Consider the following 22,876-nt stretch of genomic DNA (forward strand, 5'->3'; position numbering starts at 1 on the left):
CAAAATATTGCAATAATCAAGGTGGGAGGATATGAAAGCATGGATACCTTTCTCGAGGTCAGAAGTACAGAGAATTGATCTGAGTTTGTAGATGTTGCTGAGCTGCATGAAGCTTAATTTTACTACCAGATTGATTTGTCAAACATAAATCCTGAATTGAATACTACTCCAAGATCTTTTTATGTGAGGCCAATGGGCCAAGATGAGGAGAAATAATGTTGGCCAAAAGCTGTGGTGTAAATAAAATAACTTTAGATTTATTCTCATTGAGCTGATGAAAGTTTGCAGCCATCCTTGATTTGATGTCTTAAAGACAATTATTGAGGTCAGTTAGTCTGTTGTAGTTATTAGGCTCAAGGGGAAGGTAGATCTGTGTATCATCTGCATAAGTGAAAAGAAATGTTTTTGATGTGGCCTAGCGGGAGCAAATATATGGAGAAGAGAATTGGACCAAATTTGGAACCTTGGGGGACACCACAGGAGATAGGGGCTGAGGAAGAAGATGAGTTGCTAATATAGACACTGAAAGATCTGTTGGACAAATATGAAAAAAACCAGTTTAAGGCAGAACCAGAGACCCCTGCCCATTGGGTTAACTTGTGAAAGGAAAAGAATGATCTACTGTGTCAAAGGCTGCAGTTAGATCTAGGAGCAAGAGGACGGAACAGTTACCTGAATCAGCAGCTAGAAGGAGGTCATTAGTTATTCTCAGTAATGCAGATTCAGTACTGTGAAGAGCTCTGAAAACAGATTTGAATTTTTCAAAACTGCAGTTTTGAGCCAGTTGGGACAACAGTTGGTTAAAAACTACCTCTTCAAGGATAGTAGAAGGGAAAGGAAGTTTGGAGATTGGTCTGTAATTATTGAGGACTGAAGGATCTAGATTGTGTTTTCTTAAAAAAGTGGCTGGACCGCTGCATTTTGAAAGAATGGGGAACGCGACTGGTTTCCAGGGAGCTATTGATAACTGATAGAATGCTGGAGCCAATGGTGCCAATAACGTCTTTGAAGAGTTTAGATGGAATAATGTCTAGAGAATGGGTGAAGGTCTTCATAGAAGAAATAATATGACAAAGTTCTGGTAAAGTGATGGAATTAAGTGAATGTATAACTGCAGTGTTCACAGAGGAGATGGAATAGATATTTACATTTGGAATAATACTAGCTCTGATTTCATGTACTTTGTCTAAAGAAGTTTAGGAAATCCTCACATTTGGAGACAGATGCTTCCAAGTAGGAGGTGGGAGTGGAGGAGGTGACAGAGTTTAACACACTAAAAAGTACCCTGGGATTGTGACAGTTTTTGTCAATAAGATTAGAAAAGTATTGAGCCAGCTGGTATTTATGCAAGAGATGCTTCAGACTTTAAAATGAGATATGCAATTTATCCCCCTTCCACCTCTGCTCTGTGGAAGGTGCTGCATTTCTCTAGTATAAATGTTATTATGCCACAGTGAGGCCAAAGGCTTACATTTTTTAGTTTTGACCGGTGCCACAGAGTCAAGGGTGGCCAAAACAGTGCTGTTGAATAGTGAGACATGTTTCTCTGTGCTCACATGAGATGGTGAAGCCTTGATATTGGTAGTGATAGGTGCCTCTCTATAGATTTCTGCAAACCTATGCAGGAGCAGAGAAGAGGAGGGCAGACAGGAGAAGTGTGTGGCAAATCAAGATCAAAAATGATTGCCCTGTGACCAGATAATTGAAAATCTTCTATCACAGGTTTGGAGATAGAGAGACCTGAGGAGAGAACTAAATCTAGAGTATGGCCTTTAACATGGGTTGGATCATTTATACATTGTTGGAGACCAAAGGATTCAAGTAAGTTTATAAAATCACAGGTCCTGGCTTTGGAGGGACAGCAAATATGGATGTTGAAATCTCCGAGAATGAGAATATTGTCGTATTTCAGAGCAATGTGGAAGAGGAGATCAGGGAATTCACTGATAAAATCAATATTGGGCTTATGGAGTCTGTATACTAGTAGGCAGAAGATTGGCGGGGTGCCATCTAGCAGAAAAGCAAGAAATTAAAATGATGAAAAAGGGCCTTTACAGATATCAGGCCCTGTCGATACATTTAAACAACATTTTGAGGTGTAAGTCAGACTACTCATGAAGCAGCCAGTCTAGAAAAAAAAAAAAGAAAAAAAACTTCTAAAAAAGTTTTATGAATAAATATCTGCAAAACAAATGAAATTACCATTAGCCTCTATTGTACTTTGTGTTTGGTGCTAACTGGCATATGCCATTATGCTAACACACTTGACTAAGGTGGTGAACATCGTATACCTGTTAAACATCAGCATGATAGCATTGTTGCTGTGACTATAGCCCCTTTCTGACTTAAAGTTCCAGGTACTTTGGAACCAGAGGAACTAATCTCAGGAACTAAACTTGGAACTCAAAGTGACTGTTGTGCAGTCCTGTTTGTTAGCACACTCATGTTAGCATTTAGCTCAAAGCACTGCTGTACCTAAGCACAGCCTCACAGAGCCACTTGTGTGTCTGTGGACTCTTTACTCTTGTTACAAACACACTGGAATGTGCACTATACAGCAACAGTTTCCTCATTCTTCTTTGACTTTAAAATGAAAAACTATGTTATTTTCAAGGTGATAATGCAACCACTTGATTCTATTTTAACTTTCCAAATAGGCTGTCAAGAAAAATGATTACAATTACATAACTGGTTATCATTTCACAACATTTACCATATCTTCGTCCCTCATCTACTCCTTGTTTTTCGCAGATACCTGAACTACTTTGCCACCAAGTCCAGTCCGACAGGGGTGATCCTGGATCTCTGGGAGGCCCAGCACTTCCCTGATGGAGACCTAAATGAACTGGCCGCTGTGCTGGAAGAGATGGGTCGTCATGACAGTAACTTCTCCTCCATGACAACGGAACACTGACGAAGCAACATGGTTACCGTGACAATGAATTCCGAAGACGATTACACATGAATTCTCTATGGTTGACACATGCAGCAAGGGCAATGAACAAATCTGATGTGAGCAAAAGAAAAGTTGTCACCATGGTGATTGAGCATTGGTTAAAAACCATAGTAATCATGCCAACATGGTAACAGACAGATCAAGAGGACGGCAATTGGAAAGACAGTGCTGAAACTGTGTGTGTATCTTTGTGTGTGCGTGTATTTCCGCGATGTTGCAGTGTCGTTTGTGACTGAAGGAGAGATAACCTTACCTACCACACAAACAGAGTCTATCAGGAATAAAAAAAAAACAAAACATACACACGCCTAAAAAAAAAAAGACCTTGTCTAGTGTAACACCAGTTGTTCTCTCGCTGTTACTTTATACTGAACAAAGGGAAGCAGAGACAAGAAAAAGGGAGCAACAGAGGCACTGACCTTGAAAACCTCTATAGGAATGGAACAGAGTCATAAAGAGAGAGAACCTAAACAGATTACAGAAGAGTGGGAGAAGGTAGATTGAGGAAAAAATGAGTGTGAGTGAGAGACAAGACTCTTCAGGAAGACGAGAGTAAACACAGACAGTAGCTAAACTGATTATGAAAGGGAGGGATGAGATAAAACAATGGAGGAACCGGCAGGTGATCATCTGTAAGAGCAAGATGGAAAAGAGATAATGAGAGATGGGAGATAAGGAAATGATCCCACTCTTCTCTTGTGAGCCTTGGCTGTACATGTTTGCCAGTACAGTTTGTTGTCTTTATATCGTTTCCTAGGGAACGCTCTATGTATTCTGCTGTCCATATGTGTGGATCATTTCCTGCTAACAGAATTTGCTACACAGTGACTGTCAATCAAAGATCCTGACCAGAAACAAGCCCAAAAGTTTCCCACTTTGGCTAGATTTAGATTTCCTTCAATTAAAATTTTAGGATATCTAGAGGTACTAAGTCAAAGGCAATTGGACTTGCTGTCTACACACCATGACTTTTGCTTCTACTTTCCCTAAAAATGCCAGTCCAAAGATGATAACACTCTTGATGGAAACAGGTAAAAGCTGATTTTATATTTTGCTGTAAGATTATATTTTGACTGTTTTCAGCAGTGTACGGCAGTGACAGACTTGTGAAAGTGTCTGTTTTGAGGTATGTTTAAAATTGCACTCATGACAAACAGATAAACAAGGAAAATATGCAGACTGTCAGCTATTCATTCTCATGCACAGTATATTTTATAATAAGTTGGTTTTGCAATTGAAAAAAAGCAAACAGCAAGAAAGATTCTGCACTTATTGGGAGTTTCACCACAAGCCAGTGTAAAGCATTAAAGCAAGACGATCTTAAAGCTATAAATGCATCTCTTTACTGAAGTCGTGTTAACATATTCTCTGCAGTACTGCTGCTGCTCTGTTCCTCCCTAAAGAGGCATTGTTTGGACAAAGCTGCAGTACAGATGTAGACTTCTGTAGATGCAGTGTGGGGAATTCCAGCCATGGCTACCACATTTCGGTTAACCACAAAAACTCAAATCCAGGATTCTCTCTGATAGATTGCTGGGGCTTGTTTCTAGACAGGGTTCAACTCAGAGAAAAAAGGCAAAAAGGGATAAACTAGTAATGAAACCACAAGACTTTTTAAATACAGTAATATACAAAGTACCATAGTGTAACGTGATAGTGAATTAAATACAGCTGATGTCATTCATTACCGCTAAATGTACCCAATATATACTGATTTTTATCATATTTTAAGTTTCTAGAATATATATATATAGACTACATATATATATTTCTGTCATATTTTTGGTGTCCCATCATCCCAGGATGTCAGTTTACTGCCATCAGGCCACATGTGATTTCATATGTGATCACCACCATGACTTTGCGGGTCACTAGCACCATCCTGTGGCCTTTGAAGAATAACAGCATTTACATTTTTGATCGTCTGAAATGTGTAAATACATGATTATCATGTTTGTCCTAATGACCTTGTATTATCATAATATTTTTGTTCAGTGATCATTATTGTGTTATTTACATTAACTTTTTTTTTTTTTTTTTTTTTGCCATTGTACTGTTTTTATAGGTGTGAACTGTAGGGGGAGGGGATCTGTAACATATCAGTTAGTTGCCCTTTATCTGAAACTATGTTCTCTCCGCAACTAACATTCCAACTCATGGTGTATTTGTTGACAAAGTTGCAATTTAGAGCTGAAAATCAAGATACCAAGTAACGGGGCCCATGTAAAATGAAGTGTAATATATTTGTTTCTTGCAGAAAAACATTGCCAATCAAGGCTATCTGTTCAAGGCATACAATTCAGATGTATGTACTGACTGGGGTCAACAGTGTCTGATGAAAAGGCATAATTCAAAAAAAAAGCTTTTGGGGAAAGAAAAGCCTTATTTTTGTTGTCTTTTGAATAGTTGTCAGATGTCTTTGAGGATGTTAACTCTATTCACAATGCAAAGGACAACATGAAAATTCAGTTCAAAGGAAATATATGTACAATATTCCAAAACTGGAGTTGAGATATTTCTGCTCTGACCTATGGAGAGATGCCATATGAAACTGAACATCAGGTATGTAAGAGGAGATACTGAGGAGGATATTATAAAGTAGGTAAAGGCTGAGTTAACACTGGTACAAAAGGTCAGATCTTTACCTGGTCATGACAGATTCCATCTTGTGGCTGTCTATACAGGAGGAAACCTTGAGGCATTGATGTTCCCACTGATTTTTCTTTCTTTGTTCAGTCGATCAGATGTGTGGGAGTTAAAAATCAGACCTCTTGTATCGGTGTAAAACCAGACGTGGTAGACATGGAGGCCTCAAATATGTACATTTTCATATAGGACAGCCTTATTGACTAAATTACATAAGGTGTATTGTTAAATGACAGAGTGGATGTTTTGTATGTTTTTTAGATGCAACGTCTGGTGTCAGAAGTGGGGAAATCGAAGGAAAGAGTTGTGTTAAATTTATGAGGATAAAAGCCTAAAACATCGAGTCATTAATTCAGTTTGTTTCAGAACAAAACATGAACCCAAAAGTCACGACAATGTCTCTTTCATACAATGTGATCATCAACATCCCTGACTTATTCAAAGGCATACAAGATCAAACATTGAACTGATGAAACGTGTGCAAGGAAACAATCTCTTGAGAAATGTCAGTTACCAGGTACAGTGTAACTTCACTCAAAATGTGATCCTTGCCACAAGTCCACAGTTCACCAGCAGGATAGACTGTTTGTTAAAGGAGTAGACTGAAAAAGGGAGTTTTCATATTAGGAGGGCACATGTAAGCCTCCAGAAGGTGATCCTCCACGATGTGAAAATGAAGAAAGTAATGTCAAGATATCAAAGTATGTAAAAATATTTTCTATCCACAGTATGTACAGTTGTGTACTGTCCGCTATATTTGGCAAATTTCAGAATATAAAAAAAGAGCAGTACAGTTAGATACTAGTTTGTATGTTTCAAGTTTTTATTTAAGTTTCTTTCCTTTTTTGTAAAAGCAGTGTCTACTATGCAAACTTGGCATTGGTTATCATGATAGAAGTCTATAACTATAGCTGTGCTTGTAAGTGCATTTTTATGTTACTATCAGGGGTGATTTTATTTGATTAGGGCGGGGTAGTGTTGCTCCATTTTAGCTAATTCTGGCACGCTTCATGAATCTTGCTCAATCTTGCTGAATGCTCGCCTCTCTATCTCCTCTAATTGTTTTCTGTACAAAGTGTAAGAAAGAATTTTTAAGACAATTAAATTATATTTATAAGCAACACTGAAAATGTGTAGTGCCTTTGGTGGCTTATTTCTTCACAACTGTTCCACTTAGTGTGCTGTACTATGAATACAGCCTATAAGGTAAGGGGGAATGATCACAAATGTAATTTGTAAACCATGAATATATACATTTGGTGTGTTTGATTTTATTTTCTGTGAAATTCACATTTACAGGTTCCAGACTGAATCGTGTTGGATGTTGTAGCCTCAAGGGGAGGAAATTGAAAAAGAAAATCCTTATGGTGTCACTGTTTAACATGCTGTGTGCTCAGCAGTACCGGCGGGTTGTAATGAGGCATGCCACTTTTTTTTTTAACAAAGAAAATATGGAGAGCATGCCTTAACAGTAAGAGGTGCTGCCAAGTGACTTGTTAGTATGCACCTCATTCAGCCACCACAAACTGTGCATCAGCCATGTGGATGAGTGAAACACTTTATTGGGGGAATGTTCAACCTTTTACTGAATAAAAACACCACCTTCTCTCACAGACAACTACAGTAGGTACAGATTAAATAACGCACATCACCCAAGAGGAAAGAAAGGGCATTTATAACACAACAAATCTGACACACCCAAACCTCCAACGGTGACAGAGCAGCCCTTTATTTGAGTTGGCAGAGACCAAAAAAGAAACTCACTGACCTTTGTAGGAAAGTTTATCAAGAGTTTTACAAGCTGAAAATGAATCGATTAGTTCCAGTTGAGGGAAATCTCAACTGGCACTGCTGTGACGGCAGACCAGTGGAAGACCTAATAGCCTGCTGAGCGTGGTGATGAAAGGTGTCCAGATTTACCTGGAGAGCCACTTCACACTGAGGCAATAAGGCCGTTTAAGCTTCCTAATACTTGACTGCTACAATGTGATAGTTTGAATTACTGAAGAAATTTGCCTGATAGAAGCCAGATGATGGATTTTTTTTTTTTATGAGTCAGCTGCCATTTGACTTCAGTGTGACAGCTGCAAACAGCTATATGTAGAATTGATTTATTACGGTGAATCAATTCTACATGTACTTTAATTAAGATGAGGCAACCTCATGTGACGTCCACAGTACTCTGGTGGTGTGATCGTTTGGGGATGGCTGGGGGTGTTTGCCAAGAACAGTCAGTTTTTCAAAACATTGTTCGACAGTTTCAAAGTGAAGACTTCTGGTCCAGTTTGGGTGCAGCAGCTAACAACAGCTGCCTAAAACACACATAAAGAGTGACTGACGATACATAACTACCGAGGGTACTTTGTTTTTCTGATAGAAGTACCCCATGACAAATGTCTTCTGGTACCCCTAAACTAACACAGGCACAATTCCACACAGTTATAATAGATAACTACATCATCAAGAAGGATGCAACACTACAGTTAGTGTACAACAGTTTCTGATTGCCTTGGCAGACTTCGCTTCCTGTAATTGCTGTGACACGCCTACGGATGGCACCATTCTGCTTAGCGCGCTCCCTTAATGTAATACCTCCTCTCCCCACTCAGGTTTTATTTTTAATACAAGTTCCACTGGAAGGCAAGGAAACAAAGAGGCCTTTAGAGCCTCAATCCAGAATTCATTTGGACATAAACTTTATTTTTCACATATAGTCTTAAAGAGTTTGAGTTTTACATGGAAAATACGCTTTTACAACTTTCATAACCCATCACAACTCAAAAATACAGGTATATCTTCTCTTCAGTGTCTACAAACATTACCAGCATAAACAAAACTTTTAAAGCCTCAAAATACACTTTTTTCCCCCCTCTCACATAGTGTCAGTCCTTGTAACCAAAAGCAGTCAATTTGAGAGTGACAACAATGTGTTCAATCCAATTAAAACATAAAGCCAGTGGTGGGGTGACAGTGTTTTGAAAGGAGGTGTCATGCTGCAATTACAGATTGCCTTTAAGCACATCCCTTCCGCTCTATCAATCAGATCTTCATCTACAGGTAAGTTAGCTTTCACAGAAAGCAGTGATATAGTATTCCACTCACTGGTCAGTAGCTTGTTTGTGTAACTCTGGAGCTACCATGCCAGGTCAAACTCAATCTCTTTCTCCAAGGCCTTTGGAGCATGTGGACAGGAACCTATATCTGGTTTTAGAGTCCTCTCACTAGTCTGAAATGAAATTGTCTCATCTTCTCTGATGGACAGAACAGGGCCTCACAAGGCCTGTTGTCTTGGTTTTTTTTTTATTAATTTAGTAAAACACCTTAGTCCTGTCATAAATTTTCCAATGGGGACTTGTGTTGCAGAGTTGTGGGTTTCTGGACTTTGTGATCCTGCAATCCCCATGTGATCTTCTTGCTTCCTGTCTCACCTCCTTTCCCCAGGAAAAAAGGTATTGGTCAGCCTGGACCAGAGCAAGCATGATTATTAGTGCCCTTTCTATGTGTGTAACACACACCTGGCAGTGCCCGCTCACAGCTTGATATCCTGTGATTCTGACATCTTGGCAAGTGTCTTTTTGACCCGCAGAGCTGTGAGGCGGGAGGCTGGGTTGTGAGCCCAGCACTCTGTCATCAGCTTTCCCATCTGTCTCAAACACTGTGGAGACACACAATAATGTTAGGCAGTTCACCACTGTGTGTGTTTGTGCATGTATGTGTGTATATGTAGCATATTTCACCTCATCGCTGGTCCATCGATTAGGGAAGGATGGCCGTAGTCTCTTGATGCAGACCACCTCTCTCATGTCTTCATATGAAGGGTCTGTAGGGACCAAGTCATGATACGGCAACTGGTACTCTTCAAGGATACCTATGAAAATAATTTCAGGAGAACATCAGTCTGTTCATGTGTTGTTTGACAATGACGGTGTTGATAAATTTAGTCAAATTAGATCCCAAAAAAATGTTTTCAAAGTTTCCAAAACTGTATCAAATTGCCATAAATACATACAAAGTGTGTTTATATACCTCCTGACACACAACGCCGAGCAATCTCCCAGAGGATGAGGCCAAAACTGTACATGTCTGCCATGATGTATGACTGAAAATGACTCCTGTTCAGAGTCTCATCCAGAACCTCTGGAGGCATGTAGCGCTTCGTACCCACTCTGGTATTGGGAGGGATGTCTACTTCATTGGTATCACTACAGAATCAGAGATCAAAGTAATCATTATTAATTGGAGACAAGTGCTCAACCCATTGATTCATCGATTCATTTCCAACCCTCCGCAAGAGCTTAAATTGAGCAAACTATATATTTAAGTTTAAAAAAATGGAAGATGGATATTTAAGCAAATAATGCAAGCATATCTTTGTATGCTGAATAGCACTAACAGCGCACACTCACCTGATGAACTTGACTGCCAGTCCCAGGTCAGCTATACAGCAGGTCCCATTTCGTTTCACCAGTATGTTCTTACTCTTCAGATCCCTGTGAGCAATAGCAGGTTTGCCCTGTGTGCCAAAGATCTCAGTGTGGAGGTGACAAAGGCCTGATACAGACGAGTAGGCCAGTCGCAGCATGGCTTTATTGTCTAGAGTCGTTGATTTGAGGTAGTCATACAGAGAGCCATTTTCATGGTAGTCGGTGATTAGGTAGAGTTGGGTCCAAGAGCCAGTTCCTTTAATATCTGCAGCTATAAAACCTATGGATGGAGTGGGGGGGTTGGTGGGGAGGATGATGGGAGAAAGAATTTAATAACCAGTGGGTTTCAGTGGAGTCGAGGAGGCAGTCTAGTCTAACCAATGGTCTAATGGGTTCCCTTGTAGCTTTAGCTCAGATAATTAAGGCAGATATAAATAACTTCTGTCCTCACTGAAAACACTGAGAAGCTAAATCAATTAAGCTTAATCATAGAAGCAGAGCAGAACAGACAGCTCTTGTTTCTGCTTTGTGGTGAATAGACAGGTCCCTGAAATTCTGTTAAATATTTAAAACTTTTTATAAATAACTAAAGGTTCTAGATTAGTAAAAACCAACGGAGCCCCTGCTGTGAGAATGAGAATTGAGAATGCATGTCATGCGTAAGAGATGACAGTTTTCCTTAGTTTTAGTTTTACTGTATGGTACCACTGTTAAATAAATAATGTTGGGAAACAAAAGTTACCCACCAACTAAACAATATGCAAAATCAGTACATCAGCACACATATAACAATGTCAGTAAAACATTTTTAAGTCATTTTAAACTTCAACGTTTCACTCTCTTTTGAGAAGCTCTAGCATTGCCTGCGCTGAATATCAGTCTTTAAATTTGACAGTGTAGTCTTCTGTGCTGCATCTGATGTTTTCAGCAGCCAGTTTTCTCTGCTTATGAGACCTCAGTTAGTTAATGTTGGAGTTCGTCTTTTTTAGTGGATTTGATGACATTAAGTTATTAGTAAGTTAAGTTATCATTATTATTATTATTATTTAAGATCTTAGTGTTCCATTCATATTGAAACATGTATTATCAACTGTAGAACGTAGCAATATGCACTAAAGTATTTAGTCTGTCTTGTAATTTACTGGCAAGTGATCTCTTGCCCCACTACTTAATTACTATGCATCTTGTGGCATTTAATTATGCAAGCTTTGGTTTGCAGTCTGTTGTTGTCTAGTTTATAATTAGTTGTGGTGTATGTTCTCTTGGCTATAATTGATCCGTTTTGGCACTGTAGTATGGTGCTGCTTTGTGTTGCAGCATAGTTAAGAATGGACAAAGTCCAACTCCAACAATGGTGTATTCTTAGTAAGTGTTGTTTGCAGGGACGATTTATTGTCAGTATGTTTTTTGTTTTATTGCTACAAAACCAAGACATAAAATCCCTCTATCATTATCTATGTATAATTATCATCATCATCAATTTTCTATCAATACACCATTTGTCATAATTTATAATTTAGGATCACTTCTACCATGAATACTAGAAAGACTTCTTTATCACCTGTCACTTCAAATCTCAGTTGGACACTTTGTTTAAAGCGATGTAGTACAGAGGGGGAAAGATGAAGAGAAACAGACAAATAGAGCAGCAAAGAAGTGCGTACAGACAAAAACAGGCCCAGAGGGAGCAGCTTTGCAAAATGTTACACGTGAGAGACAGGCAGCGTGACAAAAGAAAGAAAAAAGTCTTACCCAGTATGTTCTCATGTCTCATCAGGACAGTCTGGTAGATCTCAGTCTCTCTGAACCAACTGGCCTCCTCAGTGGTGAAAAAAACTTTCACAGCCACTTTTTCTCCCCTCCACCTGCCCATCCACACCTCTCCATATCTCCCCTTGCCTATCTGCTTCACCATCTGAATCTGCTTGGCTATCGTTCTCTGCACCTGAGGAAGAGCAAAAGGTGGGCAAAGGTTAAGTGATGTCTTTCTAGATGAACTATTCAGATCCTGACCTATGTGTGCACTTTGGGTATCTCACCAATAGAGGGAGCCCTGAGCCTGAGCCAGAGCTTTGCGACTGCTCTATCAAGTCCTTCAGAGATTCTCCTGGGGGAATGTAGGTCTCATCCTGCTCAAGACCAATACTGTACCGAGGACGAGACACCTGGCGCTTATATCTGTAAAATCACATAATTATTCAACATACCCTCTTACACAGGAAAAATACCATAAACAAATGGGAATAGAAATATGCACCGTAGTGAACAGTATGTGTATTATAATTGGATGTGTGTGAGTGACTCTGGGTTTATATGTGATTGTTTAACAGTTAGATTTAATTACCTGAAGTAGCAGAGGACAATAATAACAGTTAGTATGATGCTGCACACTGTGACTGAGATCAACAAGGCCATGTGGTGGATCTTTCCATCTACATAGACTGGAGAGGGAGGAGGATGAAGAGGTGAACAGATGAATAAAAGGGTGGAAAAAAGGGGAGGGAAGGGTGGTGACAGAACAAAAGAAAGATGGAATTGAAGAGTGGAGGATATGAAGAGACAAGAAGGAATGGTCTGTAAGCAAGAAAAACAAAATCCTACAACACATTTGTCTTCTACCTCTTCTTTTAGTCAATAATCCACAATAATGTGAGTCAACTGGACATTCTCAAGATGGAATCATTTTCTGCTTAAGAAACTTAAGCTGAAACCAAGGAAGAAAAAAAAAAACAACCAAATCAAAAACAATAAATACATGGAAAGGAAAGAGAAAATTAACCAAGTAATCAGTCATCCTTACAAGTCACTTGAAAGAACCAGTGTACAGTAAATCAAGTACAAATCATATTTCACTCATCAATTTTTCATTTTCTTCTGGCACATAGTCCTTTCCCTCAACAGAGAGAGGAAGCCCTCAGTCGAGTCGATGAATTCTCATCCTGATCCCCTATGATAGGGTTTCAGATTGATGACTCTGCCCTCGGTATCTGCTGGGGCTTGTGATTTCCCTGGGAATCTAGGCTTACTGTCTCACATACACAAAAAGACTCTCACACACACATAGAGTATAATATTGTACACAGCAGAGACCTCACTATCCTCTTGACACCCAGCAGCTTTGGTGAGCTCAGTGTGGGGAAATGTGACAGTAACTCCCACTGTCTCCTCAGCTTTAGCTGTCTTTGACTATGTGACAATGTCATGATCTCTCTATCTCCGATTCCTGTGTGCTCTAACACCATCAGTCACAGTTCTTGGTCCCGTCTGTATCGCTGTCACTTCCACACTGTCACAGTCACCTGCCAACTAGTGTACAAGTGGCTCTTTATAATTGTTCTTGTGTTTCACTGGCGAAAAAGAGACATGGAGCGATGAGAGCAGATAAAGAAACTTACGAGGTGGCTTGAGTGGTGGCAGTGTAGGATGCAGGTTTCTGTTACAGTAATCTTGGTCTGTACAGCATTCCAGTGATCTCCTTTGACGTGAGCTCCATGTGTCCTGCAAGACAGAAAAGTGATTGTTTTTCCTGTCTTCTCACCTTTTTATGCTTTCTGTTTCCAGTTGTTAATTTAATTGGCAGAGATAATCAACACATTTGGGCAATTGACTAATCATTTAAGCCATTTATAGAGTTAAATATTCAAATGCACAATATTCATGAGGATGGGCTACTAAATAATCAGAAAATGAATCAACAATGAAAATAATTCTAAGTTGCTACATTGGATTTAATTTTGCCAAAAAATCTCAAGAGGTGCAAACAAATACAGTTAGATCTAAATTTTCTGCCTTGAAAAGTTGTTGAGCTCAACATTTTGTAAAGATCTCAGATGGAAGGCACAAATGAGATGGGAACACAAGATGGGTGGGAGATAATTAGATTGTAATGTTGCAGTCATCTACTCACCCTGCACTGAAACTCTGATCCAACCTGCCCCAGGCAACCTGCAGTCTGGACCGGTACCCCTCCCTCTTCCTCCACCATGGTAAAACAGTAGCCATCCGTCCTGGAAAACAAGATTTAGCTACAGTAAGTAAAGCAACCAATAACATCATTTCATGGAAACACTGTCTGTTAATGCAATCATAGGTGCAGGTACTGTTTGTGTTCAAACCTAGTTGCAGTTATTATTTGAGACATCAGGATGGTTTAGATAGAGGGCAGCAACTTAATATCGCGCGAGTACCTTTACTGCTTACCTGCATGTATTGTTAGTTGAATCATCCGGGCAGTGGTGATAGCAGTGACACCACAGTAGTCTTTGCGAGGATGAAGCAGGAGCTGTGCTGCCACTCGCCTCCTTCCCACTCTCTACTGCCTCTTTACTGGATGCTCTTAGCAGCATACTGTCCAATATATTGCCTACAAAACGGAGAAGAGCACATGCATGAATTATACATAATACAGTTTTACAGAGGAAAGAACACAGTACCGACACTGGTTAGGGACTGTATTAGTACTGCCATCAAATGTGTGGAGTATATAAGAAGATGTTTAGGATAGAAAATATCCACACAAAGGTAGATATTGTCACTAACAAGCATAGGCGCCAGATTCAAGTATTTTATCTTTGTAGCATACTGCATGGAAAAAAGTAGATCAAGGACAGAAGGGGATATATTATGTTTTTTTTTTATTAGGTGAGACATGCTTCAACATACAGAATAAAGAAAAGCCTTCGAGCTAGTTTAAGCAGACATTTCAAGCTGTGCTGCTACACATGACATACTCTACTCAATACTCCCACTCTTTTGCCTCTCTTTGCCATGATCCACTGCTTACATGCTACCACATTTGTTGCTACTGCTGTTCATCATGAGCAAGCTTTTGTTACTGTAACCTGTGTGTGTGCTTCAGGCTGTTTTATTCATCTCTTGCAGATTTGTTTGTGGTCGATGTCTTGTTTTCCACAGGTGCTAATTTCTGCCCTTATACGCACTGCTTTCATCTACCCACGTGCAGTATTTGCATTTATTGTGAATTAATTGTCTTCTTGGCACATGTATGATGATGGTTTTATATTGTATTAATGTATTAATGCAGTTCTGATACTTTCTTCTTCTCCTTCTGCTCCTCCTTTTTGCTGTTAATATTGCGTCTGATAAGCTCAACCTCCACCTCAGCATGCACCTGCGGGTTTGTATGTTTGAGTCCCCCTGGGGCAGAAGTTTAATATCTTCACTCCCCAATCTCTGCTGTGGTGGTGTTACCTTGCAGAGATGAGGTCAGATTCAAGACGGCAAAATATCAACTCTGTATTCATATCATAAATACATTCCACATGAGCTGGCTGACTGAACTGAAACATACTGGAGTGAAACAGACATTGAAACCACTATCAAACTGAAAAAAATGGACAAGAGAAAGCTCAGAAACATAAAAAAAAGCAACATATACAGTAGAAAAAAGAAAAACAAACTTTAAGCTTGAACACCTGATACTGTGCAATATGTTCACTCACAGCAGATGTTTTTTTTTACTCTAACAACTGATACAGTTCCTAAGAACTAGAACGAAGCCGTTGTATTCCCTACTTATCCTATTTCAAAAGGGCACCTGTTTGTCACTTGAGGGAAAAAAGGATCACGGAAGTGTCTTTCCTTCATGGCTTTTGAGATTTTCATTCATTCCAGCATGATCATTGAGACCAGATGCTTAACAGCTGCAAGCGGAGATGGTCCAAAATAAGCATGAGTCTTTCCTCTCTGAAATAAACTACTAGCAGATACAGAATCTGCTCTCCTACTCCGCTTTCAACCTCTCGTTCTGAAATTCAGAGGTTCCTTTTTCAGCAGATGCCTCTCCTACAGAGTGAGAACCAGCAAATCCTTATACAGAATATGTGAATAGGCACAGTCATGATGTAGGAACCAATTATCTACTTTCATTTATCTGTGAAAATGTTTACTGTCTTCATGAAGAACAAGTGATGCGCAATAAAGTGGAAGTGACTGAGATACCTTTCTTAGGAATTTAAATCACAAAACTGCAGTTTCTTTTTCTTACAGGTCAGGACAAGCCAAGAGAAAAAGATTTTTAATCTCCCATTTTACAGAACTGGCTGTGACTGAGCATGGACATAATTACATAAAAACCATTACCGGCTGTGCACTGGGAAACTCCAACTACTGGCCACTTATCATGGGTGTTTAGTTTTTCTTATTGGGGGCTGTAAAGCTGGATTGTCCTCAAGGGTTGAGGTTTTGAACAGTCTTTGTGAAAAATGTGTGAAGCGTGGAAGCCAGTATATGATGTCATATACTGGCCCATACCCTCAAGCCCCTTGATGCTGCATATCACAGTTCTCTTAGCTTTATTGCAGGTGACAGTTTTAGAACCCATCATTGTATCCTCTATGAGAAAGTGGGGTGGACATCACTTACCACTCGGAAGGAAGAACACTCTTTGTTATTTATAAAGTCATGTTAAATAAACTACCATTTTATTTATCATCACTTTTAAGACTTAGAAATATGGGATACTGTACCCGTTCACAAGAATGCATTACCTTGGATATCCCTTGTATTAACATAGAGCTGGGAAAAACTGCATCCACCTACTATGCTCCTTATATGTGGAATAAGCTTCGGGACTCCCTTAAATTAGAAAATGTTTTAACCCTAGAACATTTTAAGATTCTGTTGGACGATGTTTTATATAATGAATGCTCCTGTTTTTCTTCATGTATCTGTTTAATCCCTGTCTAATGTTCTTACTTACTCTCTTTTTCTTTGTTCTTTTTGTATTTCATATATCATTTGTCTTGTGTTTGTGTTGTATTTATGTTTGGTATAAGATTGTTGGTTTTACACTTTTGTTATATGACTTGTTTTGGTTGTGCATTGAAGGGCACCATTGTAAATGAGCGTTCTATCTATATCTAGGGGTCCTGCTAATCTATACTGAAACTTATCTAGCCATACAGCAACAAGTAGGCTAGCAATAGCAAAACACTAACCCTTTAAGGCTAATGTGACCTGGTAGGGATGCAGCAGCATGGCCACTTGTAAACCGACTACAACTCTGACGTTTTCTGATGTTTTTTATTGCTATTGCTTTTTCTTCTTTTACTCATATGCTCGATACATTGTGTCAGCTCTTTGTGCAACAGTCTCCTCAAACAATAATTTCAGCTCTATAGTCAACTTTTTTGGTTAGTGTGAATCCTGGGTGAGACTTCTTGAGACTAAGCACTGAGGTATAATTACTTCAAATAGGGGAATGAACTACACCTGGTCTGATATGAAATCTTGTTGGGATAATATAGTGACACACTGTGCCCTATGACAATTAGGCAAAGTCCTACAACAGCTGGACACCGCTATTTAAAATCTATTTCAAAATCAAAGTACTTACTAGTATATCTAGTATAGGCAGTTGATTGGAATGTCACATTCAAATGTGAGAACCACCCCAGAGTCCTTTTCAGTGACTACACCATGAGTCGGGACTCACCGTAATGTGCTCTTTGGATAGAAAGATTAAGATCTGTAGAAAGCCTCACCTCTGAAAAACTCATTTTAAGGTGGGAAACTTTAAATTGTGTTGTATATTTTCAGGGTGGCTATGTACTGCCAGTCAAATTTCAGATAATGGGTTTTATCTTCTCTTTCATCTGAGCAAGACTGTCTTTCACAAAACATCAAAGAACTAGAGATAGACTTCGCTGATAGACTCAAACATACAGACAATCGCATTTCTACACACATATGCCAAAAAATGTATGCGCATGTTTCTCCAAGTTTTTCTGTCTGCCTTGATTTATTTCACTGTCACTAATACTTTATCTGTCAATGTGCTGCACTTGTATTATTTGATGTTCATGAATCTGTAGTCAAAAAGAGTTACCTCAACTTGAAGTGATGTTGACTATAGTGACTACGGCTCAAAGAAAGGTAAGTCAAAACTCAAAGTCAAAAGATAAAATACTGTGTTTGCCAGTTATATTCTGATCTAATGCTTACACTTTTCTCCTATGTGTTACAATCCAGGAGAAAATGCAGTTGAATGGATGAGATGGTGGTGCTCATTCATCTCAATCATGTTGACTGTGATAAATGTGAGTATGCAGACAATTAAGAAACACTCTGATGTGATTTGACATTGATTTTCTAGCACTTAGTCCCTCTCTCTTCATGATGGACATGTGTGCAGTGTTAAATGGAACCAGTATCACAAAATATATGATACTGTGAAAAAACATAAAATAAACATGCATTCTCATACAGTAGCTTCATAAAAAGTTTCTACTTTTTTTTTTATTTGCACATGGGACACTATCAAAAAAAAAAAAAAAACTTTAGCAAATTCTTTCAAATAAACACTTCCCTTTGTAAATGTCTCTCTTGTACACACTGATAATGTGTTGACAATACTGCAAGAGAGGGACGGTGGGGTTTAAAGGGGTCACATTAACAATTGACCAATTTGAGAGAAAGGGAGCGAGGAAGAGTAGGAGGGGGAGAAGAAAGGGGGATTAACAAACGAGAAGTGACAGAGCTGCGGGGAACTGGTGGGCAGTTTAGCAGCACACAGAGGGGACAGAGCAGAGGCCACTGGCCTTTTCCACCCTTTCTCTCACTCTCTCCCCGTCCCTCCCGTCACTTACTCCATCCTACTCTCTAATGCTCACTCACTTTGTGTCTCACTCGTTGCCACCCTCTCTCTCACCCCCCCTTCTTCATCGCCCTATATCTCTTTCTTTAGCCCTTCCTCTGTCTCTCTCCTGCATATCGGCCTTTAATAAAAGTTCATAGCCTTTACTTCCCCCATTCAAACCATCTCATTATTTTCTTTTCCTCCACTTGCTCACACAACCTCTCAATCGTCTTTTCCCTATTCTCATCTTCCGCTTTCTTTGCCCTGTCCTCCCTATGTGAGTCCAGTGGATAGTCATGTGAGGTGCTGCTGTGCTGTTGACAAAACACAAAGCCTTTCCCTTCCATCCTACACCTGAGATCCCTGGCTACTGCTCTTTGTGTGTGTGTGTGTGTGTGTGTGTGTGTGTGTGTGTGTGTGTGTGTGTGTGTGTGTGTGTGTGTGTGTGTGTGAGAGAAAGACAGTGGGAGAGATATAAACAGAGAGACAGAGAGAGAGAGAGAGAGACAAAAAGGATAGAAAATCCACAACCTAGCAAAAGGTTGTTTGATTCATTAATGCTCCTTGCAAAAATAAAACGCACATGGAAATTTGAGTGAAAATGATCAACCCAATACTTATTGGATTATCTGTGTTAAATCAGGAATCATTACTGGATTCCATTTAACAAAGTGTGTGCCATAGAAGACTTGTTTGCTATGAGCTAGAGTTAGTGTTCCTCTGCATTTGTGATTCTTTTTGAAATGCTATCACATTATTTTAAACTGTTAGGTAGTAGCAGCCCTACAATACTTACATCTCACACTCACACTGTCACATTACAAATCTAGACCGTTATTTACATATTTCCACTATGTTGAGATATACTTAAGCATTACCTGGCTAAAGCCCATATATTTTTGTCACTTCATAATGTAATATCAATGGAATTGCTTTATTTTAGAAGTGTGACAATGGCTGCCTTACATCTCCCTGCTGTCTCCTGATTCTTTGGAAATGTCAGGCATGTGAGCGAGTCATTTGAGGTAATCTCACTATGCATTGCTTTGTATCTCTATCTCTATCTTGTAATCATGAATCAGTGTCTATTTGTCATATTTCTCTTTCTACTTCTGGCTAATGGATGCTTTGGATACAGAGACTGATAAGTGCTTTATTGGTCCTGAAGGTTATAATCTGTTTTTCTATGAGTTTGTCACATCTGTCTGTGGGAGTGAGAGTGACTGGGGTCAAATATTCTGCTGTTTTAGAAAGCAGGAAGGCTTTGACCCTGTATGTTCTTCAAATGTTATCTTTAAAAAATTCCATGGAACTGAGGAAAATGTTGTATTCTATATTAGCAAATACATTGATTGTGGTTGGTGAGAAAAATATAAAACCTGATATAAATTGTTTCATAGAGGTAAAGGAGATAAGGCAACTTTTCATCTATAATGTATTCAGAACTTGGATTGGATGATGAGAGGGGCCAGGGACAGTAAATAAAAAGTATAGTATTGTCCCATGTCCTGGTTCTGGCTGTTAAGTGCGACCCCCTTGCACTGACCAATGGGGCTCCAGTCCAAACCATACAAAGTGCCACTAATGTCAAAACATACTGCCAGTTAAGTAATAGATGCATGCTGAAACTGGCAGAATTTCCAGGCACTTCAGTGACACTATAATTGTTTCAAGCTCTTTCACTAAAATGGCCTTTCAGATACCATTACGAGCTTTCAGGTCTCCCCTATAGGCTTTTCAGGCTTGATGGCAGGATATAGGGGCCACTGTCAACACGCAATTAACAACCGTGGCCCCATGAACCCCCAAAAGCTAAAAGGCCTCTTTTCAACAGATGCCGCTTTGTACAAACTGAAACAAAAAAAAAAAGAAAGAGAGAAGACGACAGATATTCCGATAGACAGAGGGGACAGAAGTGAGTGAGAGGGATATTGTGCATGAGATAGCAAGATGAAGAGGGGAGATTCAGAGGAAGATAGACAAAGACAGACAGACAGAGGGGAAACACAGAGAGAGAGAACATAATCATTAGTCATCCCGGCCATGTCAAACAAGGCCTACCAGAAAAGCCCTTTCACCGAGCCCATGTAAACACTGCCCGCATCCCCCTTCCACTTAAGACACACTCATTTGACAACACTGTTCCCTTCCTTCACTGCACCCCCCCCCCCCCTTCTTTCCTCCCTTCTCTTCTAAGTAGTAGTTCATCTTCCTGGTGTTTGACAGTGCCGTCTGTGCATCGGGAGAAACATGGAAGGTGAAAGGGTTTTTTTTTTCTCTTGTTCTCTCTCTCCCTCTCTGAAGTTTTTGCCTTTCTCTCCACTTCCATGTGCTTTCAGTGCCTGTTCTTATCTCCAAATTCTTCTTTCTGTCAATGTTGAGATGAGCCTAGCCATCCCACATGTACAGGAATGTCTTAATGAACCCCACTTTGTGAGCTATAGGGTGGATGCTGGGAAGCTGGAGTTGCCTGTCTCACTGTTTTGGCTAAAGTTAAGCCCTGTTTCAACCAAAAGTTCTCTGTACTTTGGAATTCAAATGTAATTTGTCTTTGAGTCCTGTAAGCTGTCTCTGTCTTCTCATCTCAATTGCCATGTTTTATCCTGGTAATTGAACATATAGATATAGATATTCTGATTTAAGAAGCAGGATTACTGCTCATAAACCACAGTGCACTGTTGATCAAACTATATCCTCTAATATTTGAAGAGGAAAGATCAGGCTGGATCACTTACACTTCAAGTTAAACCAATTTGGATTCAGGGATTGTGCTTATTGACACTTGTGTTAAAGCAAGATAATGATTCTTTGGCTTCTCAGTCTCTAGCTTAAAGGCACACAATCTAAGCCACGGACCTGTGGTCTGCTGTGTACATTGGTGCCTTGAGGGCAGGATGAAGTTATGCATCATTACTCCTCCACCTCCTCTTCCTTCCAGCTTTCAAAAAGAAGTACACTCTGCTCTTGCTCTCTTTCTTTTTCTCTTTAACATTTTACATCACTTTGTTTCTTTCCTCTCCCACATTTTAACACCTCTTTATTCATCCACTCTCCTAAATGTCTCAGATAAATTCTATATGTGGGTGCTACTTCAAAGCGCAAGTAGCTACAATATCTAAGGACTGGGGAAACTAGTTTTCATGTGAGGAGCAATATGGCAATTGCCAATGGAATTACATTTTTTTTAATTGGGTATTGGAAAACACAAGGATGATTAACATGCCTAGAAAACACTAGAAAAAAAAAGCTCTAAAACCTGAATAGAGACAGACCACAAAGTAGCCAATCACAAAAGAGGAAAGTGGTGCCATGTGGCATAGACACAAAAAAATCCTTTAAGATGGATTTTTCTTTAGCACAATAGAAATAGCGAGTGTAAGAGACAATTGGGGGCAAAAATGTAAAAAAAAAAAAAAAGTTTTTCTTTGACAACTACCTATTTTCAAATCTTGTAAGAGTTGCATTCAGCTCTTCTGTCCTCCAGCACAACAACATCATCAACAGCTCTTTAAACATTCCTTCATTATGTCACACTGATGAATGATGCGGTAATGAGCCAGTGCCAGTCTTTAGTTATGCAGCTGTCATCTGCCAGCTTTATGCTAAAACCAGCGGGGGGTGTGTGTGTGTATGTGCACGTGTGTGTGCATGTGTGTGTGTGTGTGTGCCCTCTTTTATGGGGATGAGTGACAGGTACACAAGGATTCCGGAACTCTGAGTTCATTCCAGAAGGCCCTCAGCGTCCCCTCGGTGGAATACAAGGAAATGATGAAACGGTCCTTTAAGGAGGTGTGAGAGAGCAAAGCAAAGAATAGAGAGAAAGGAGACCAGCTGGTCTCTCGATCAAAAGCTCCTTTGCTCCTTCTCATGGCCATCTGTGGGCTCCTTCTCATCACAAAACAGCCCACATCAACTCACATGTACAGCGGGCATACGGCCGGATCAGTGGGCTGTAGCTATGTACTGTATGTACCTCTAATGCTGGAGGTTCAAATGTGGCTCATAAACTACTTAAACTACATCCTGACCACTTGAAACTGATTTTCCATAAAGATACAGTAAAGGTAAAGTCACAGACAGTAGAGCAATGTAATGAAGAGATTTTACTACACTACGTCTACCATTGAAGGCATACTTTAAGTCAATGAGAGGAACTGCATTACAGCAACAATCAAAAAGAAATTCCCCTCCGTTTTGAAAATTCCAGAAAACTATTTTTATTTAGATTTATACTATCTATCACTACTGCAA

The 22,876-nt window shown here is 39.6% G+C and overlaps 2 protein-coding genes across 9 annotated transcripts in view; one reads left to right on the forward strand and one right to left on the reverse strand.

The window, feature by feature from the left end:
* Positions 1 to 9,036, forward strand: part of unc5ca (unc-5 netrin receptor Ca) — a 213,366-nt gene extending 204,330 nt beyond the window's left edge. For all 3 annotated transcript variants that reach the window (XM_044373067.1, XM_044373084.1, XM_044373075.1), the window contains one exon: positions 2,752 to 9,036. In XM_044373067.1, coding sequence (XP_044229002.1) covers positions 2,752 to 2,914 — 163 coding nt within the window. In that variant the 3' untranslated portion in view covers positions 2,915 to 9,036. The remainder of the gene's footprint in view (positions 1 to 2,751) is intronic.
* bmpr1ba (bone morphogenetic protein receptor, type IBa) overlaps positions 8,282 to 22,876 on the reverse strand; it is a 72,209-nt gene continuing 57,614 nt past the window's right edge. For 5 of the 6 annotated variants that reach the window (XM_044373133.1, XM_044373128.1, XM_044373098.1 and 2 more), the window contains 10 exons: positions 14,227 to 14,389; positions 13,934 to 14,033; positions 13,422 to 13,524; positions 12,371 to 12,467; positions 12,066 to 12,204; positions 11,779 to 11,971; positions 10,009 to 10,306; positions 9,629 to 9,804; positions 9,340 to 9,470; positions 8,282 to 9,257 (listed from right to left, as the gene is read on the reverse strand). In XM_044373133.1, coding sequence (XP_044229068.1) covers positions 9,132 to 9,257; positions 9,340 to 9,470; positions 9,629 to 9,804; positions 10,009 to 10,306; positions 11,779 to 11,971; positions 12,066 to 12,204; positions 12,371 to 12,467; positions 13,422 to 13,524; positions 13,934 to 14,033; positions 14,227 to 14,372 — 1,509 coding nt within the window. In that variant the 5' untranslated portion in view covers positions 14,373 to 14,389 and the 3' untranslated portion in view covers positions 8,282 to 9,131. The remainder of the gene's footprint in view (positions 9,258 to 9,339; positions 9,471 to 9,628; positions 9,805 to 10,008; positions 10,307 to 11,778; positions 11,972 to 12,065; positions 12,205 to 12,370; positions 12,468 to 13,421; positions 13,525 to 13,933; positions 14,034 to 14,226; positions 14,390 to 22,876) is intronic. The other variant, XM_044373119.1, reaches the window with a different exon arrangement.

The sequence above is a fragment of the Thunnus albacares genome, chromosome 2 (genome assembly GCF_914725855.1).
Source record: "Thunnus albacares chromosome 2, fThuAlb1.1, whole genome shotgun sequence".
NCBI classification, from domain to species: domain Eukaryota; kingdom Metazoa; phylum Chordata; class Actinopteri; order Scombriformes; family Scombridae; genus Thunnus; species Thunnus albacares.